A 22,219-nucleotide genomic window follows, 5' to 3' on the forward strand; every position below is an offset into this window, starting at 1 on the left:
AAAGCAAACAAACAAACAAACAAACAAAAAACCCCAAAACAAAAATGACAGATGCTGGTGAGGTTGTGGAGAAAAAATGAATGCTTTTTTAATTTTTGGTGTAAATTAGTTCAATCATTGTGGAAGACAGTATGGTGACTCCTCAAAGACCTAGAGGCAGAAATACCATTTGACCCAGCAATCCCATAACTGGGTATATACCCAAAGGAATAGAAATCATTCTGTTATAAAGATATGTGCACATGTATGTTCACTGCAGCACTATTCCCAATAACAAAGACATGGAATCAACCTAAATGTCCATCAATGATAGACTGGATAAAGAAAATGTGGTACACATACACCAGGGAATACTAGGCAGCCATAAAAAGAAATGAGATCATGGCCTTTTCAGGGACATGGATGGAGTTGGAAGCCATTTCCCTCAGCAAACTAATGCAGGAATAGAAAACCAAACATCACACCATCTCACTTATAAGTGGGAGCTGAATGATGAGAACATATGGACACATGGTGGGGAACAACACACACTGGAGCCTGTTGGTGGTTGGGTTGGGGAATGGGGGGCATTAGGAAGAATAGCTAATGGATGCTGGGCTTAAAACCTAGGTGATGAGATGATCTGTGCAGCAAACCACCATGGCACACGTTTACCTATGTAACAAACCTACACATCCTACACATGTACCCCGGAAGTTAAAATAAAAGTTGAAGAAGACTGACTTCAACCTTAATCACTAGTCTGGCTGCCTCAATAGCAAGTATGAAAGGAGTTATGGGGGAGCCAAACTATCTTCAAAGTAACTCAAAGCTGCTCAAAGACTGCAGTTTAATTATCCCTCAGTGAACACTCTGGAGTCTAAGTAAGCCCTGTAATACCTCCTAGGAATGAGTACTATGTAGATCTACTCATCTGAGTATGAGCAGACAAGTCAGGAAATACGGCCAATTGCATCCAACCGCCTGTACAATAGACATTTCTTTTCCCTTGTGTTTTCTGGTCTTATGGTTTTGTTCCCTGTCTTCATAACCCTAAAGCTTCTGTATAGCTCTGTGATTTTTTTCTAGAATTTCTTCCCTTTTACTTGTCCATTTCTGTCTTCCTCATCATCTCTGCTATCAATAGCTACCTAAAACTAAAGCACCTAACGCTGTAGTAATAAATGGCCAAATCTAAAAAGTTTATAGTCATGTGAAATGATATGTGAAATAAGTGAGCTTAAAAACTGTTTTTGTAATTAGCTGGGCGTGGTGGTGCACGCCTGTAGTCCCAGCTACTCGGGACGCTGAAGCAGGGGAATCAGTTAACCACGGGAGGTGGAGGTTGCAGTGAGATCGCGCCACTGCATTCCAGCCTAGCGGCAGAGTGAGGCTACGTCACAAAAAAACAAAAACAAAAACAAAAAACTGTTTTTGTGTTGTTATTGAATCAATGATATTGATGGTGATGATGATGATAATGATAAAATAATATGTCCTAATACCTGTAAAGGTTAATTCTATTTTTCAACATTTCCATTTTCTTATGAACTACTTGCTTTTTACCCCCTAATACATGTTAATTCTCACTTCCTAACAGCCTTTTTGCCTTTCTTTTGATGTTACCACAACCTAAAAGCCTCTTGTATTTTCCAGATTCCTACAAAGTAGCATGCTTGGTTGCAGTGACCTTAGACATCAGACAAACTACCTATAAGCATTTTATGATCAACAGGGAGCTGTTCCAATAGGAAAAGTGCTTCAAGCCAGCAAGATAGTTGATCCAGATAAGTCCTTGGAATTATTAGTACCTTAATTTACAAATTAACTGCATGCTGTTAAAAGTAAGAGATGTATTTTAAGATTACTCTTCAGTCATCTCAAGCTTGTTTGTAATGTCCCATATGATAACTGATGCTTCTAGGTAATTGGAGATACTTTAGAAATCATTTTTTTTTTCATTTCTTCTGGCCTTCCTTTTTATAAATCATTTGTGATCTTTTACCATTCCTCCTTGACTATCACTTCTAACTCTGCCTTGCCTTTTTTAGGGGACACTGTCCCTTCATCTTCACCTTTCAATAACAGCTTTATTTTTACTCCCTGGAATTTAGTTAAGAATTATTTTCTCATATGCCAGGGAAATATGAATAAGAATACAGATATGTAGGGATGTAGGGCAGGCACGGTGGCTCATGCCTGTAATCACATCACTCTGAGAAGCTGAGGTGGGTGGATCACCTGAAGTCAGGAGTTCAAGACCAGCCTGGACAACATGGTGAAACCCCATCTCTACTAAAAAATACAAAATTAGCCAGGTGTAGTGACGCATGCCTGTAATCTCAGCTACTCAGGAGGCTGAGGTGGGAGAATCACTTGAACCCAGGAGGCACAGGTTGCAGTGAGTAGAGATCATGCCATTGCACGCCAGCCTGGGTGAAACTCCATCTAAAAAAAAAAAAAAAAAAAAAAAATACAGATATGTGAAATTTCCATTTCACAATGTTTGAAAGAGGTATGCACTCCTCATTAAACATTAAACATCAGCATCAGTACTTTCACCACATTGTGAGTTTTTTCCACCCCATTTGTTTACAATAATAATATGGATAATTTCAGGAAATGAATTGTAGAAAATATTAACTAATTTCCATATATGAGCTTAACGTAGCTTTTTATGGATACGTACATTACGGTCCATGCTATGAGTCACAAAATAGATGAATCCAAGTTCAACCAATACTTCCATTAAGAAAAAAGTATCTAAAGTTCCACAGTAGAATAGATCCTACTAGAACATCACTTTTAAGAATTAAAAATACAGAACAGACAGGGTTCATTTGTTCACTCTGCAACCATTTTACTTTATTACTTTATGGGAAAATTTAGATGTGCAAAGCAATGCAGATACCAAAATATGCTTTCCAAGTGCTTCTGGCTGAGTTTGTCTCTTTTAGCAGTTCTGACCCTAAGATATATACTTATATGGAAAAAGCTATGGATAAAAATAAATAAAATACATCTTAATCATCCACATATAGACAAAATTGAATAAAAAAGTAAGAACATTACAAAGCATGAAAATGTATATAAAATTATTCCTGAATGTGAGGGTTGAAAGACTCTGGAGGCCTAAAATCTATTTGAAAGAGAAACTTTCAAGAAAAGGAAAAAAGCATTCCTCTACTTCGAATAGATATGCTATGATCTGATTCTGAAGCAAGGGGATTGAACTGAATGATATATTGAGGTTTCTTCCATGGTCCACTGATTTAGATGATAGCAGTAAAAAATATATCAGTGAAAATCATTTAATACTGTAAAAGGACAGGAATTCAGTAAAACTACATGTAGATATTAGTCTAAATACATTTTTAAAATACAACATATTTTGACTGAACTGACAGGATATGAACAGCTCATTCACTTGACAGTCATCTGTTATAAAGCCATTATTATGTAACTTTAAAATATATTTACAGACTTAAAAATTAAGATAATGCTTTTATGTACATCAGATAAAAGTTTAGAGTGTAGAGTGCCATTTCACAGGAATTAAGATAATTATGTTTTAAACAAAATATTTTTCCACGAAGATATAGATAAAATGCATAAATATGTCACATGATACAGAAAAACAAGAATCATGATCTTCACATTTACAGGAATTTAAAAAATCTTCTCTGATGGAAATGTGTTACAATTCAGTCAAACTTCTCTCCTTGAAAGTAATCCGCAGAATTGAGATATTCTTCAAGTTGACCATATTTCTGCATATACAATAGAAAAGCTAGTTATTTTACTCAAAGCAATGAAGATAAACTGGGCCTTTGCAAACTACAGACACAATTAAGATAAGTTCATTTCACGGTAATCATGAACAAAAATCTTTTTATGATAAACAGGAACTTAATTTCAAATAAGCATTTCTAACTCACAGAAAGCACTAGAAAGAGATCAAAGTGAATATTATTAATTTTGTAACTGCGCTTTAAATTATAATTTTTCTTTCTTTTTTTTTTTTTTTGAGACAGAGTCTCGCTCTGTCGCCCAGGCTGGAGTGCAGTGGCCGGATCTCAGCTCACTGCAAGCTCGGTCTCCCGGGTTTACACCATTCTCCTGCCTCAGCCTCCCGAGTAGCCAGGACTACAGGCGCCCGCCACCTTGCCCAGCTAGTTTTTTTGTATTTTTTAGTAGAGACAGGGTTTCACCGTGTTAGCCAGGATGGTCTCGATCTCCTGACCTCGTGATCCGCCCGTCTCGGCCTCCCAAAGTGCTGGGATTACAGGCTTGAGCCACCGCGCCCGGCCATAATTTTTCTATTATTACGCTTAGAGTAGAAATGTAGTAACCTCAATAACTTAATAAAAAGTTTGTTGAACATACATATCAAAGGCTCTGCTAATGACTGTCTGGGTACAATATTTAAAAAAAAATACTTTCCCTGCCCCTAAGGAGAATAGAGTTCAGTAGTAATACACCAATAATAATCAGTAGTAAGTGCCAAAAAAGGTACAGACACTGTCATGAGAGTTGAGAAGAGAGGTCATGGTTAGTTGAGGTAAGCAGCAAAGAGTGGCGTTTAAATTGTCCTGGAAAAAGAGATTTGGTAGGCAAAGAGTTGGTGGCAAGAGTCTTCAGTAAGAGACAATAGTCCATCCAAGTGACACGACAAGAAAACATGGGATTTGACTACAACCTAGGTATTTTTAGGAGAACAGAGAGAGCTATGACTGAACCAAAGAGACTGAGTTCAGAGAATAAAAATTATAAAATACTGGTTAAAGAATTGAACAATCATTTGACAGGAAATGGAAAGTTGCTAAAGGTTTTGGAGCGGGGGACTGAACTGATCTAAGGTGTATTTTAAGAAAATTGGTAAAACATTCATTCTAGAATAGTTCAGCAACTAGTTATGGGTGTGTGACAACAATTTAGGTCATGAGGGCTCAAATTTGAGTGATAGCAATGAAGATGAAGAGTTAAGAACAAAGTAGAACAAGTTAAGAGAGGAGTCAAGAATGATTTAGAGATTTCAAAGTTGACAGAGTAGAATAATGGCAGAGTTATTTTGCAGGCTGTTTGTGGGAGGGAAGGAGATACATGATTTCAGTTTCAGACATATAGAGTTCAAAGTATTTACTTCAGTGAGGGGATTAATGACATACTAGTTTCTTGACTCTGTTTATGAACTCTGTTTCTATCTTCAGTGAAATGAGAGAGGATCCTGGTGACCCTGACTTTTGTGGTGATAGGGACCTACAGAAGGGAATGTGAGAAGTGCATTTTCATTCTAGACATTGAAGGCCATGAAACTCTTTTTTACAACCCTATGATATCTCACTGGATCTCCTTCTAAGGAAAGATGAAAGCACATTAACAGAAGGGGAAATATCTTAGGGACTACTTAGGAATTTTCTTCGACCTAGTACTTAGGTAGGTTTTATTAGATACAAGTAAAGTACTCTAGGATTAGAAACCTATACTTTAAAAGTTTGACTGTTTTTATGCTTTTCATATTACCTTTCTTCATATCCTCTTTATTATTTATTAAATTACTTTTGGAAAATTAAAAATTAAAAAAAAATTATTTTAAGAGGCAGGGCGTCACTATCTTGCTCAGGCTGGCCTTGAACTCCTGGGTTCAGGCGATTCTACCACCTCAGCCTCCCAAGTAGCTGCGACTACAGCTGTGTACCACCACACACACCTAGGACAATTAAACTCTATCTCAGCTATACTAAGATTGGAGGAAGGAAACCCTTTCCTTGCTTTCATTGCAAGTAACAGCTAAGATTAATCGATCACTTACTAATTGCTAGGTCCTATACTAAATGCTTAAAATGTGTTACACATCTAATCTCCACAATCAAAACCCTAATTATTATTACTGCTTTAGTTCCTACTTTACAGATGAGAAAACTTAGGCTTAGAGAAATAAAAGAGTTTGCTCCCAAATTCTACTGCTAGTAAGGCAAAGTAAATACTTAAGCCTATACTTCTAAGCAGTATAGTATAGTATATGCTGTTTCTGAGATTTAAATGGTGTGACTAGGACGCAGCTGTGGCAAGAAAAAAATAAATAAAAACTTGAAAAGGAAAGTGAAACTCACAGACATTGCAGTTAGTATTACTCTGCCATCCTCTCCACCTAAAGATGCTGCTCTCATAATTCTTTACTAAAAATTTGGAGGGTTTTAATACTGAAGACTACTTATTTTAATAGTGAAGAAACTACTCTCTTACAACACCTGATGAACCTACTGACGAAAACAGTTGGAACTGTGGAAATGAAGTGTGGGAAAGAGGTCAGAATATAAGAGAAGTTTGGAATCTTCTACTCAGAAGTAGCAACTAGAACTCAGAAGGGAATTGATTTGCCAAGGAAACTTTGAAAGGATGAGGACCGAATTCAGTGTTAACAGGTACTTTTAGCAGTGATTCTCAAACTTTTATTTACTTAAGAATCACCAATGCTAAAAATACTGGATGTTTAACATCCACAAGGATTGTCATTCAATATATCTGGGATGAGGCTAGGGGATTATACATTTTTCAAAAACTTCTAGGTGATTCTGACATACGTAGTTTAGAGCCATGTTTTGAGAAACATCAGTTTAAGGGGTGGGGAAAAAAAGGGCAAGGGAAAAAGTGAAAAAGGAAGGGAAAGAGAAGAAATGAGAAGCGTTTAAGGAAGGCAAGGGATATCTAATTACAATTTTAAATTATGTATATGACAATATTTATCAATACATTTAAAATTTACTTTACATACAACTGTCACTTGTAACAGTTTTACATACAGTATTTACAGTAGGAATGGGCCCTTGATACTTCTATCGACATGCTTTCTTTACTACCTGGTGTTCATGCGTCCACCAGCCAATCCCAACAATCCTATCTTCAACTTTCCAGGAAATCCCATCATCATATACACTTTCTTCTTAATGAATAAATATTCACTGGAATTTTGCCAGTATCATATTAGAGTATGTTATTGAACTCTTCTTTAGAATAAGACATAACTATGTTTATCAAATATTTTCATTTTATTATAATTTTCCTATTATTTGTCCTTTTCTTAAACTCAAGTTGCTCCTACACCCCTTTAGTATCATTACATTAAAAACAGATCACCCTAGTTCAACCTTTAGAAGGAAGAACAAAAAGAATGGAGTCAGTCTAGTTGGCATGTCTTTGGGAAGACATGCTGAGACATCCTGAGATAATTAAAGTAAAATGGCTGAAGAAGCAGGTAAGGGAAAAAGTAAGGTGTGGAATACAAGCTGGAGGCAGAAAGACAGGAACAAATAGTACGTGTAAGGCAAAAAAAGGGGTTGACATAATTGGGAAATATGAGCAGAAAGTGCCATGGAGATGGCATTCAAATAACACTGAGCCCCAGGCATTCTAAAGGGTTAGAATAACTGTGACTACCAGACTGCAGCTAAAGGCAGCACACATCACAAAGCACATGCAGTGCTATCACTCAAAGGCGCACAGTGAGAGGGACAGACAGAGTGAGGATGGGAAATGTCAGAGCACTTGACAAATTTTGAAATTTCATCACAGCACAAAAAGCTGCAAATGGGTTTATATTGGCTATAAACTTCCGTGGTTTCTAGGAAATCTTTTGAGAAAACCTAGGAAAAAATTTTTTAAGTGGAGAAATCTCAAATAAAATGAAGGTCTTTGGTATTTTCATGTGGAAAAAATGTGCATATTGTCCTAGACATGCACAATCTTGAAATATTATTTCAATGCCTAATGTTATTCAATATTATTTCAATGCTAAATGTTATTCTTTATGTGTAACATGACACTTGGTTTTCTTGAAAAGAAAGCCTAAGCTCCTTTCTTTTCCTAAGAAAAGAAAGCCAAGTGTTATATTATGCATAAAGAATAATGTTTTTTAAAATTCCAGGTCCTTCTGGTGTCCTAAACCTTGTTAAGCTTTTTCTAGGATACATGATTTGGAAATGCTTTTTTCTTCAAGAAGTTTAACGTTCTTCCCCACATATGATACTATTATATAACATATACAATATATGCACAGTGATTTTTCTGTACCTAGTATCCAATTCTTTATAACTGTGCTATCCCAATAGGTTTTGCAATTCCACTAGAGGATTGGCAACACTTAAAGGCATCAATAAAAGCATTTAAGAATTTAATGTCATCTAGGAAAATGAAGACGGAAAGTTACTGAGCAAGTGATTGCTCTCTGCTAAGGCAAATGAAAAAGTATGGATAAGGGGAGAGAAACATTTGGAGTAGGAAAAGTAGAAGCAAAGTAAATGGCAAAAAGCTGAAGAGAGTAAAATGAGAGAAAGAAGACTTAAGGATCAAGATGTGGGAGGCAGGCAAGATCACTGGGTGGTGGTTTGTGGTGGGAGAATAATTGTCAAAGGGAAACCAATAATAATGTCATTCTCTAGACTGGGAGACCTCCACTAAACATGACATGTGCTAAAAAAGTTTCCTTCCCTCTGCCTAAGCTCTCTTGCCTTATTTTTTATACTCCTCTTTTACAAATTTCCCTATGATATAATCCAGGCAATGGATCTCAAGTCAGGCTTTTTTCTTTTCTTTTAAAGATTAAATGTTGATAAGAGTTGCCTGAAAATCTACTATTTGTTCTCTCTTATACATTCATGTAACTAGACTTGTTTTAGAAGACTGCAGTTGTATTAGCATTCTTTCCATATACCATAAACAATCCTAAAAGCTCTGTGAGCAGACCAGAGCTTATGAGCTGCCAGCAGATCTTCGGGAATCCAGTGCACTCTTCAAAACCCCTACTTTACTCCTTATATCAAATTTAGTGATCAATAGGATATGGGGGAATCAAAATCAGTGCCATGGCCTGAAACCTCTGCATTCCCCTCGACCTTCAGTTAGTGCTCACTGCTCAGTCCCACGTCCTCAAGAAGAGGATGTGGGTGGTATTAGAACTGGCAGCCGAGATCCTTTCCTCAGACTGGCACCAGGTGCTTCTTCACTCTCAGGTCACAAGAACTGTTCTAAAGAATAGGAAGCAGACAAGCAGAGGTCAGTCCTATACTCTGTCAAAAAAAATAAATCAGGGGACTTAATATATATGTAAGCAATACATACATGAAAGCGAAAGGACAGAGGTCCTTCAATAAAGGACAGTATTAATGCTTATTAAAATTTATCTGATGGGCCAAGTGAATCCTTAGAACATCAGGGCATCTATTCAGAAGGACAATGATAAGCATGAAAGGAATGAGTGGAAGAAGAGAAAATACAAAGGAGAGAAGAAAGAGATTACCTTAAATGTCACTATCTTCTAATCATTTGTTTCCTTTTGCTTATCACAATTAGGCTTCAGAATCTACATGATGAGATTGTCATATATTCACCTTACCTCCTCAATCCAGCCTCTTTCTTTTGACTGCTTGAAAATTCTTTCCACTGTTTCTTTAACTTGTTCATCTTTAACTTCTGTCTTTGCAATAGAGCAACATTCCTGGTATAGTTTGAATTTAAAATGTTTCAGTTTATGATAAATTCTGGTACGGTCGGCACAAATTCTGCCAACAGTGAACACCTAAATCAAGAAATAAAGATTATTATCTGACAAATGAAGTGAATAAAATGGTAATGAATATATATCCTTTCTTGATTTTGAATTTTCTTTAGTAGTAGAATCAAATGCATTGTTAACTTTAAATGTTTACACAATTATTCCTTTACCTTCTCTTACTTATACCACTAGTCAAACACTGAGCACCTGAGAGGTTTCAAATATTGGGCTAGGCACTAGAGATATATAAATAAAATACTTATTACCTGTATTAGGGACATTACAGTTTTGAGAGAAAGACAAATGTTACAAAACAACAGGAAAAATGCTATGTCCAAGATGCTATCAAAATGCTAGCGAGGAAGGGCACTTCGTCCAATCCAGAGAGCAGAAAAGTCCCCAAGCGGATCAAGCTTGAACTAAATCTTGAAAACAGAAGAGTTTTCCAAGTTTGGGAAAAAAAGAGAAATGGCTTTAATGTAAGGCAGAAGGATGGGCAAAGTAAAAAAAAAAAAAAAAAAAAAAAAAAAAAAAAAAGCATGAAAAGTATTGTAAGTCCATATTTACGAAGTTAAAAATGCCTGGATTATAATAATTTTCTAGGTATAAGCAACATGTAAAACTGAAACAAACTCTTACACCAAAATTAAGTATTGGCATTGTTTTACTACTTTTCTTCTCCCCTGCCCCAAAAAATGATGTAAAGTAAAAAAATAACTGTGTTTAGGCATACTAGTTGCTTTACTTAAGGTGTTATATATGAATAAGACATTAATATTTTGCTGTCAGCCAGCTATGAGAATTTTAATTCCTACGTTTATATGGCCTTCTATAATTCTATGATTAAAACTCTTTTTTATGAAATCAAACCACCAGAACCTTTCTCTTTCAGAATGTTTTGAACGTTTCAAGTTTGTTATGCAAACCTATAGCTAAAATAGGAAGACAGTCTTACTGCACTGACCAAATTATTTATATATGTGTATATATAAAAATATATATAAAGAGCAAAACTCCATCTCGGGAGGAAAGTATATAATATATAAAATACATGTTATATATAATATATAACATACATAAAATATATTATATATAAAATATAATATATATAAAACATATTATATATTATATATAAATAATTTGGTCAGTGCAGTGACCAAAATATATTTTTTATATATAAAATATATGTAATAATATATAATATATAGCATATATATGTGTTTTATATATATATATATATTTTTTTTTCCCCCCAAGATGGAGTTTCGCTCTTTCACCCAGGCTGGAGTGCAGTGGCGCAAGCTTGGCTCACTGCAACCTCTGCATTCCGGTTTCCGTGCCTCAGCCTCCTGAGTAGCTGGGATTATAGGCACCTATTACCATACCCAGCTAATTTTTTTTGTATTTTTAATAGAGATGGGGTTTCACTATGTTGGCCATGGTCTCGAACTCCTGACCTCATGATCTGCCTGCCTCGGCCTCCCGAAGTGTTGGCATTATAGGCGTGAGCCACCACGCCTGGTCAATATATTTTTACCTACATTATTTTACCCACTGTAGAAAATGCATCAGAAAGGGCTCCAAACATGATGATGTGGTCAATCTGACTCTCATGGAGTAATCTAAGGAAAGAGTAAACTTCTTGCTGACTTATGTATTTGTGTCTGTACCTAAGTTCACTAATGGGTTATGCTTTCATGAGTACAAGTGGTATAGTTTTAATATTTATCTGTGTAACTTGTGTTCTGACAGAAAAATACACTTGTTTCCTGAAGCCACACTGCAAGGAAACACACAAGTGATGATAGATAAAACAGGAGTATGTTTCCAAAAATGAACAGAAGTTATATCACAACGATTGGCAACAATCCGGTTTAATGAGTTTTCTTGTGGAAAATTGAATTTTGGACATTTTACAACCCTCTTTAAATCTCCAAAAGTTTAAGAAAATCATGTTCAGATTTCTGTTCATGGCTCCGTAAAAACCTTCCTGCTTTTCAGATCATTAGAAGTAAACAGTTATTACTGTACATGGCTTGCTTATTAAAATTAACTTTTCCAATTCAACCTTATCATCAAAGCAGTCCTGGCAGTAATGACATTTCAGCAATTCAGTTGCTAATACTTCCAACTTTGTGTAAAAAGACAACACAAAAGTTGCAGTGACTATAAGGGTACCCTGTGTGTCTCCATTTCTGCCATCAAAGTAGACTGTGTGGGAGAACTCAGCTACAGCTATTCTATATGAAGTATAGACATATGATAAAGTGATTTGTATTTCTATCACATGTATTCTGTATTTCCACAAAACAAGAGGAATTTATCTGTATAGCATTTTTAAGTTGAAATGAGAGGGAAGGAGCGGTGTTTAAAAATCCTATTTTTTTTTTCCTGTATGAAAAACAAGTATCCTTTAAAAATATTTAACATCATGGTTTACTTCTTTCCACTTCTAATTCCTACCCCTCTTGGCATCTACTTATCATCATATAGATCTATAAATCAAAAATTACCTTAAAATGTTCTTGTATTATTTTTTCCCAAAACATGATCACATTTTATAAGAAAGAACCTATATGGAAGGGCACCACTGCTGTAAAGTTTCACAGAATACAGTAGATGCAAAGGATAGGTGTAAAACTCCAAGTGAACTTAACCCCTCACCCATTCCTGTTTTTAGTATATTGTTACAGCCCACTGTATTTCTTTACTATATGAATTGAAGTATACAGTATAATACAGCTTACACTGTAGGAATCAATTTGTATAAAGTACTAAAACAGGTAACATTAATCTACGATGTTAGAATAATTTCCTTAAATGTCCAGAAAAATATATTTAGAACAACTATAATTATCTAGTTCAATTTCCGTACATTAAGGAAACTATTCTAACAAGAAAATTAGTATAAAAAATACCATAGACAGAAAAATAAGTGCTGTGGTGAGTGTTCACAAAACAGATGAGGAAAATGACATATAAATGATGACTGGTCCACTATGCAGGGTTAAGCACGGTTATATGAACTGATAAATATGAGACTGAGTCAGTTCAGTTATCAGTTTGAACCAACTGATCGTACATATGTAAAAATTGGAAATGGAGCTAAAAATTATCACTGAATTTTCCTAAAGCCAAAGAAAGAATCTCATTTCTAATTTAACAGCTATATCGTATAGAGTGTAAATTAAATCTGGATAACAAACTGAGGCAAGGAAATATAATGAAACATGCACTATGCAGACTTGGTAATATTCAGCTAACTGTAGGTAGCTTTTTGAAGTATTTCTCTAAGCTCTTATTTATATGCAGAGGAGCCAGCTCCTTATGGAAGTTAAAGTATGAAGAATAAAGAAAAAAGATTCTCAAGGAAACAGTAAGTCTGGGGAAAAGTTTGTTTTCTGTTTCAGGGTCTTCAGAAACAGATAGTACAATACCAATCCAAAGGGTTCTATTTGCCCTTGTTTGGTTGGTTGGTTGTTTTTTGCACGGACATATTATACGATGCTATTTGCCTCAAAAATTATTGCTTCTTCTCACCTAATCCTAAGCATCTTAATGAGTCTGGATAGACTCTAGGCAAAACTAAATATAAATCCAAGATGGTTTTTAGTTCTCTCAAACTACCTTTCAGATTTCACAACTCTCTTTCATCCAGGTAATTTCCTTCTCATCTGTGTCCTTAAACTTTATCAAAATCTGGTGGTTCAAGGCCTCTCATCTCAGTACCCTATCAATACTGCTGTTACCAAAATTACTCTTCCCTCACTAATTCCACTTTCCATCAAGACATCCTTTCTTTCAAAGAAGCTGAAGTAAGGAGAAAAGTTTTCTTATGAAACAAATTTGATGTTAAGTGAATTCCTTAAAAGTATTATTTGCACCCTCAAAAAGAACCCTAGTTAATCCTAAAGAGTCTCAATTTTATGTAACTACAAGCAGCAACACAAAATAAAGAATTAGTTTTCAAAATAACTTGAAAAGGTGTGGGGTTAGGAACAATCTCTTTAATGCTCTGGATCATAACTAGGTTTATTTTCCCTCCCTCCCTCCCTCCCTTCCTTTCTTTCCATATATGCATTTACATTGTATTGAAGTAGGATATAAAATAAATTTTAAGTCACTCTTCACGTTAAAGAAAAAATTACTGAAATAACAATTTCATTTAAAAACAATCACACTCAACATACACAATAACTAACTTAACGTTTACATAGTTATATACGTATACACACATTTTTATCAGATGCCAAGACAGTGCAAATACTAATTACTATTATACTTTCAAACTAGCATTATTTATCAACTTCATGATTATACCATTTGCTTTTTACTGAACTGCTTTGCAAAAGATAAACTTATAGACACTGAGTATGTATATAGCTTTGTGACTCTAGCTCTAAAAATCTAATATTTTTAAAAGATATATATTACCCCTTTTTTCCTCTAGGAATCTTACTTTCCATGAACTTACCAGTTTCAATGCAACCTCGATAGCATTGCATTTCATCATTTGATTTGAAAATACTTTGCCACTTTAAGAGTTATCAACTGGCATCTTAAGGTAGTTTTAATTATATACCCTTACATGCAGAATAAGCATTTTCCCATATATTTGTTAACTTTTATAGTTTTCTCTTATGTGACTGGCAATATTGATGTTCTTTGCTTTTAGTTCATGCTTTCAGTTTATTGTTTTTTAAATATTTGAATAACTATTTTATATAGAATCTTTACTGCTTCACAGGAATGTCAGAGCTCTAGAAGTGATTTTCTTACTCTACTTTCCTCTTCAGGATTAGCTACAGACAGCAAAGACCATGAATGTACAGCAATGTATTTGATCTACATAACAGAACATGGTCCCTAATGTATGAAATCACTTTTGCTAGGATTCCAAATATCTTATGTCATAAAAAGTCATAGATCAGTTTTTAAACAATGGGGAAATCTGCATATGACTATTAAATATACATATATTTATATTTTTATAGTGACATATCAAACAAAACATTACCGACCAATTCTGAATTCATTATCCCCATAAAAACCTTCTAAGTCATTCTTGCAACTCAGATCTCTCAGAGGGATCTGGTCAACTACTGCTCAATAATACTGAGAAATCACTACCCAGTTTAATAGAAGAATTCAGATAAATATTATGTTTCCACCTTAATAATTGACTGAGAGGATTCAGAGCCAACTTCGGGTCTCTACTTCTCTAAACATACACCTCCTGCATGGATATGTAGACTCACAAGAAAAAGCTCTCAGTATTTTTGCATTTATAAATGTAATTTTCGCATTTGTAAATGCAGCAATCTTATAAAGATTGAAAAAAATAAATAGAAGTTGTCAGCATCTGTGCTTTTTATCATTTCACATTATACTGCTATGCTCTTGTCTAAAAAACACTTACTCTTCAATTTTTTCTATTCATACAGAATTAATAGCATCTTAACTATGTGGTGATTGCTCTAGACTCAGACATACTTCTAACAGAGTCTAGTTGAAGTACAGTGTTTTTTGAATTCTCTCATATTAGATGAACAGCTATCTTCCATTATTTACTTGTGGGTTGCCAATTTGGTGGACTATATGCCAAAAATGTTTCCACTTGGGTCAAATTCTCCTTAGGATACTTAGGGTTATCTGTGCAAGTTTATGAACGAAAAATTTCTAAATATTGAAAATTAAAATTAGAGGGAAGAAAATACCTGTTTATCATGGGACATGAAATTATCTATTTTCATGGTCCTGGTGTTATACAACTTTCCTGATAAATGCACTGAATATTTACAGTAGCGATGCAGTCCACAAGCCTGGCAGGAACAGTTTTCAGGATTCTTCAAACGAATACTTACATTACAATAATTTTCCACCCGCTCCTGAAAACAAAAAATATAAAAAACGTTTAAAAGAATAAAAATAAAAATAAAAATAATCTAATCAAATTAAAACATCTTAGGAATCACAATATAAAGAGATATAAGAGCAAAACACCCTGGCATTTCTTACTTTAATATTGAGCACACAGTAGGTATTTTACAAGATACGTTTAAATAAAAAAATTTATAATCTTGGCTATTGCATGAAAATAAACCAGACTAGGAAAAAACTAGTTTCATATCTCTTACACTTATGTGGTTGCTACTTCTTTTCCATTTCTCATCTCTAATTAGTGTTAATGAGGTATCAGTTAAAAATAGAAGCAGCAACAATGTAGGATGATATAAGAAAAGTAATTCAAGTAGGCTAGTTAAAACTTGAGAAAAAAAATCACATTCACTTTCCATTGTATGAATTATATATTTTCCACAAAAATATTCCAGAAATAATTCAATCCTCCTATGATAACTTACTGCAGTCCTGTGGGAAAAAAAAGTTGACACTAGGACTGCCATGTGTCCGGTATTCATATGGACAGTTTAATAGCTCAGTTATCAATGAGTAAACAAACTAAAAAAACACTTGGTATTCACAAATAAGCTTCATTATTAAGCTATGAAGTTACTTGTCCCTGAGTATTTCTGCTTATGTTCTAGGCCTGTGCTAGATACTACTATTCTAATTGGTAACATAGATTAGGTTTCAATACAGTATTTGAACTGCAAACAATGAGCATATTAGCATGGTTACTAAACCACATTTATATCCTCTACCAGCTGGATGGTAATTAAGTATCCAATATACTGACAGTTTACTTTTTATGTTATATGATTGAAAACTACATTTTCTGGTGGTCAACTTTTCATATTTTTCATACTTCATGGCACTTTATGACATGTATTACTTACAGGCTGAAATTCAGGCTGAATAAATAATCAATCACCTTCCTTTCCTGCTTCTGCTGTACTCCATGGAAGTACAAGTTAAGATGAAACCTCTATTGACCTCTATCAGCTCAGTTCTGAGTGACTACCATCAGCAGAGCACCCCTGATGACTAACACTGGATACATAAGTGAAAATAAACTTTGTTGGGTTAAGCCATTGGGATTTTATTGTTGGTTTGTTTGTCATATTCTTTATCTTTTGTAGCATAACCCAGCTTATCCTAATTAAGATCTTACTGAATCATCTGTGTCTCAATTTTCAGCTAATACTTCTTGGTATCTTACAGTTATTATTCCAACATCATATTATCCAAATTCAGTATAACTCACCACAATATGGTATCATAAGACGTAAACAAGTGTTTCATAAACAGAGCTTCATAGAGTAAAACACGAATTTAGGGAAAAATTGTATTCCATATCCCCCTTTGAATATTTATAGTATAAATTCACATATAATACTTGGGAAAAGTCTTCCAGTGAAGAAACAAGCTTACATTAAATCCACTGGTTCCCAAATTTCTTTGGCTATGGAACTCTCTTTTCTGACATAACAACACCCTGTGAGACAATCTCCTCATTTTAAAAGATGGGCTAAGCCCTGGATATGTTCTAAAGTTATTCATCATTTGGAACCACTTAATTAGTGGATAGATATAGTTAATGTAAATGATTAAAACAATAATAGCTTTTAGAAGATGTGAGAAATAATAAGCTGATTATTTAACAAAGAAATGCCAATATTTTAAAAGTATTCAGTCTGGATTTTAAACTCCTGAGAGGTTTGCTGCCTCTACCCCCAAGAAGAGATTCAAAAACAAACTGTATACCTTATATTGGTCTTTCCAACGACTTCTAGATACTAAACTCTCTAGACGAGGCTGAACAAAGCGGTTATCCAAATAATGAAGAGATGTTAGCATAGCTTTTGCATATGATTTTTGCCTTGTGCCATCTGTTCAGAGGATAAACAATAAAAAAATCATTTTGTTAATAAGAAATATTTAAACAATTTAATACTTAAAAATTTCTTCCCAACTTGGTTGGAAGCATTTAAATTAGGAAAAAAATATTTAAAAAATCATTCCATCAGAACATTAAGAAAAAACAGGACAGGCCGGGCACAGTGGCTCACGCTTGTAATCCCAGCACTTCGGAGGCCGAGGTGGGCGGATCACTAGGTCAGGAGCTCGAGACCATCCTGGCTAACACAGTGAAACCCCATCTCTACTAAAAATACAAAAAATTAGCCAGGCGTGGTGACGGGCGCCTGTATTCCCAGCTACTAGGGAGGCTGAGGCAGGAGAATGACGTGAACCCGGGAGGCAGAACTTACAGTGAGCCGAGATCGCACCACTGTACTGCAGCCTGGGTGACAGAGCGAGACTCTGTCTCAAAAAGTTCTCTTTGTAAGCATCAAGCTTTAACATTATTTTCTGATAACAAAAAAAGCCAGAAGAAAAAGCTTACCAAAATATCTTTTATTCTCTTATACAAAACTGACATGAAATTAGCCCCTGAATTCCAGATAAAGTTCAAACTTCTGAATAGGCTTTCAGGGCTGTCTACAAGTGACTCTATTCTACTGATCCCATGGTAACTCCTTGTATCAACAAATCAGAATACTCCTTTCTGTCTAGGCCTTTTCCTCATTCTTCTTTAGCATGCTGCAATCATTACTGCCTTCCTGATTTGGTTCATAGTATATTCTCTACATGTATCTGTCATAGTATGAATTTAAGCCTTATTTTTCTGTCTTATTTGAAGTTTTATTAATTTATTTAGCTAATAAATTTATCGTGTTTCTTTAAATAACCACAAATTCAAACACCTTACCAGGGCTTACAAAGCCCTTCTGTCCTCAGCCTACTCCTCCAAGCTCCTCTCTTTTCCTTCTTTCCTGTCTCATTCCACTTCAGCCACACAGGCCTTCTAGTTGTTCTTGAACACAGCAAACTTATTCTTTCCTAAATGCCTTAGCACCTCCTTTGCCCTCTGCTAAGCAAGTAGTCCAAGTATTACTTGTACCCTTTGTTTCATTCAGGTTTCTATTTAAAAGTTACCCCAAGAGGCCTTTTTTGACCAATGTAACTAGTATATAACATAAACTTTACCTTCCCTTATTCTCAATCTTCTTACCCTATTTTATTCTTTTTTTTACAAGAACTAATTACTCATTGAAATCATATTATGTTATATTTTGTTTACTCATTCATTGTCTGTCTCTCCCATTAGGCTATAAGTAACATGAGTGCAGGAATCTAATATATCTTAAGTCACTGTCATACCCCCGCCCTCAAATAATGCCTAGCTTATAGTAGGCATTCAATAAATGTGTTCAATATATTGTAAATGAAATCTTATTTGGCAATTAGTTATTCAACACAATATATTTATAGTCTATTAAATGCCAGATTCTGTGCTAGATGCAAGAGAAATGGGGATATATATATCCCCATATATATATATACACACACACATAAATAAATTTACTCCTTCCCATGCACTATGACAAGGGAAGAAAGCAAAAATACATTTTCAATACAAGATGAAAAGTGCATATAAATGAGTACTGAGTACTACCATACTCAGAATGATGGTGGCACAAATGAGAATGACAAATATTATGTGAATGGGTCATAGATAGATTCATAGTAGAAATGTTTTTATACTCACCTAAAACATCTGGGACAAAAAGGGATTCTATTCTAAGAAGAAACAGCATGGACAAAGGCACAAAAGCAGAAAACAGCATGGAACTTTTAATGAAATTCAGAGCTCAGGGAGGCTGGGTTTGGCACATGGGTATTAAGACACTCTGTTGTTTTAGGTGTTATACTGTCAAATTCACTGTTAACTCTCTAAGGGCAAGGGCCTGTCACAAACTTACCTTCCACATATCTCAGATAATGAACACTAACAAGCATTTTACATGAATGGAGTTTTGATGTAGTTGATCCTACAGGGAAAACATTGGAAGGTCTTACAAATGATCATCAATGGTTTTGTTTAATCTACATAGTTTTAAAAGTGAGGTTGTTTTAAAATTGGAAAAATAAATAAAAACCAATTGTTTCATTTATAGTATTAACTTACCATATAATGTTCCAAGAAAAGATTTATCTAAAGCATTGATCAGAAGAGCCTTCACAACTGTTTCAAAATGAGTATAGTGGTCACTAAAAGAATCTGAAATTAATTTTAAATATATATTAGAACAGAGCAGACAAAATAATTTCTTGAATACAATAGGTTCCATTCTCCAATGCTAAGAAATTAAAACTATAGACAGCAGAAACAGCTTAATCATCCTAATTTTATAGCTTCCTCGATGACTTGTCTAGTCACGGAGCAAATCTCCATTTTCCAAACTTATTGGCTTCCAATCCAAAGTGTCTAGTTGTAATTTCAAATCTTCACTTCCCGAACTTAAAACTGTTCAGAGAATATTAAAATATGTTGTAAAAAAATAAAAATTGTCCCTTGAACACCTGTATTTAATTGTCAATTTGACACTTAGAGTGAGAGAACAAGAGAGAAAACCTCCAAAGACAGATTAATATGTCTTATTCTGTAAAACACATTACATATGAAATTGTCCAGGGAACTGCTACCTTAGCCAGAACCCCAAAGGCTACAAAAACTTCATTTCCCTTTTCATGCTGCCCCAGATTTAGGATTTTCTACAGCAGTTTAGAAAACCTGTCTATTTCCTTCCCCATACCACATATTTAAGCCCACTTTCTCACTAACCAAATCTCATACATGACATCACCTGTTGTGACAGGCCAGGCAGTGGTTAAGAGAGAAGATTCCTACTATTCTCATTACTTTTGGATCAGAGTTTATTATGACTGTGGAAATGTTCTCTATCAACCACGACCCCTTCCTTGATCCAACAGTCACTGTAGAATACAGTGCCCCTGCTCGGGGCACCTGTGAGGACACATTAAGGGCAGACTGAGTATTTCAAGAAATATAGATGATGTCTGACAAGCAATTAAAGCAAAATAAGACCTATCATTAGCAACCATGGATAGATTTTGACTCTTCTTCCACTTGAAGTAAAAAGAAAGATGGGATTCAACATGGAAAACCCTCGTCATTTATATTTTAGTTACTCAAAGGGCTGTGTAACTCTTTCAGACTTTAGGGTACATTTTAGTATGCATTATTTTCTAAGGAGACACCTATAGAAGTGCTGAAGAGATTAAAAAAAAAGGTAATACTAAAAATCAGTGACAATAGCAGATCATTTGGCTATTAGCCTTTAGATAGCCTATGATCAAAGGCAATAATCATGGCCTTTAATGAATGTAATATTTTCTTAAAAATCAGTAGAGCATAATTAAAAAATGAAATAATACTTCAATAGGATTTAACTTTGACTAGACTGTTATCAAACTCTGGATATAATATTGGGCAATTTTATTTGCGTTAAAATCCATGTAAACTGTATGTATAATACCATTTCTCAAATAGTATTAAGAGACACTGGGAATATTAACAGATGTGTTGAGAAACAAATCAAATTCATCCCATGTGCACCTAAGTTTAACTATCATACAAGTTGCAATAGAATATTTCATCCTACTGAATGTATCATTCTTGACTGTCCTTATGTCCAATGCTACTTATCTGTTACAGTCTTGAGAATTGCTGCTCTATTTCAAAGACCCTGAGAGGAAATGAAAAGGGCAGAAATCAAAATCATTTGAGGAGTTTTGTCCCTAAGATTCTTTTTTTATCAGTGTGTAACAGAACGCACTTCAAAAAAGTCAGGAAAAAGGCTTCTATTTAATTATGCTTGAGTGGACTGGTGGATGGTAGTGGGATAATCCTCCTGGAATTTCAAATTGAAAAATATTACTGAGCAAAATATATGCCAGGCATCATTGTAAGCATTTTACATGCATTGCTTTATTTTTCACAACAAGCCTGTGGGATACTACCATTACCCTAGATTCATTTCTGGTTGAGAAAAGTGAAATATAGAGAAGATGAAAAACTTTCCTAAGACCAAACAGTAAGTTTCGGAACTAGGGCTGGAACCCAGTCTAACTCCAGATTTCATGTTCCTATCCCCTAGTTAAATATTACTATACATGGTAGATTTGATATATGTCACAACACAAAATTTAGACTTGGATGGAAAACTGGAGAAAATAAAATTCAAATCTCCCATTTCAAGAAAAATGGCATTCTCAGTGACAAAATAACTTATCCAAGGTGATACAATTAGACGGAGGCAAAATGAGGCTTAGAGCTCAGCTCTCCTCCAGAGCTTTTCTCATAGTGCTTTAATCCCTATATTGAATGAGCTTCTATGGAATGTCCCAGGAATATTGTTTTAAACAACATTTTAAATATTTTAAATAAGCTTTCCCATGACTATTTTAAAAAACTGGAAAAAGCATAAAAAAGGAAACTATATTTGTGTTTATGCATAACTTATTTTTTTTCTAAAGTAGTTAATCAATTTCCTTATAGCCAATCATTTGGTAGTCTCATCATTCTTCGTTGATTTCCTTGTATCCTATACCACATACTAATTTCACATATATGCCAAGATTTTTTTTTTTAATACCATGTGCCTTTCCTACTGGTCTGGCTGTCATTCTTCAGAATTGTTTTGCAAAGTTTAACCAAAAAAATTAGTTTCAGAAGACATAACTTCTTGTTCTACGCATATTACCTTTCAGAAACATGCTTGTCTCTCTGCTTATCCATGTTTTCTGTTCTGTTTCACAGTGAAGTGTATTTTTTTATCTACAAAGCTGTGCTTTTCTTCTAAATAGTAGGCTTAGGAAGTTTATTTTGGTTGCCATTGTAGATGGAATTTTTCCTGATTATAT

At 34.6% G+C, this 22,219-nt stretch overlaps 1 protein-coding gene across 10 annotated transcripts in view; it reads right to left on the reverse strand.

The window, feature by feature from the left end:
- Positions 1 to 2,818: 2,818 nt before the first annotated feature.
- CCDC82 (coiled-coil domain containing 82) overlaps positions 2,819 to 22,219 on the reverse strand; it is a 30,391-nt gene continuing 10,990 nt past the window's right edge. For all 10 annotated transcript variants that reach the window (XM_045371137.3, XM_005579425.5, XM_045371138.3 and 7 more), the window contains 5 exons: positions 19,461 to 19,553; positions 17,195 to 17,319; positions 15,247 to 15,417; positions 9,371 to 9,553; positions 2,819 to 3,749 (listed from right to left, as the gene is read on the reverse strand). In XM_045371137.3, coding sequence (XP_045227072.2) covers positions 3,684 to 3,749; positions 9,371 to 9,553; positions 15,247 to 15,417; positions 17,195 to 17,319; positions 19,461 to 19,553 — 638 coding nt within the window. In that variant the 3' untranslated portion in view covers positions 2,819 to 3,683. The remainder of the gene's footprint in view (positions 3,750 to 9,370; positions 9,554 to 15,246; positions 15,418 to 17,194; positions 17,320 to 19,460; positions 19,554 to 22,219) is intronic.

The sequence above is a fragment of the Macaca fascicularis genome, chromosome 14 (genome assembly GCF_037993035.2).
Source record: "Macaca fascicularis isolate 582-1 chromosome 14, T2T-MFA8v1.1".
Lineage (NCBI taxonomy): Eukaryota > Metazoa > Chordata > Mammalia > Primates > Cercopithecidae > Macaca > Macaca fascicularis.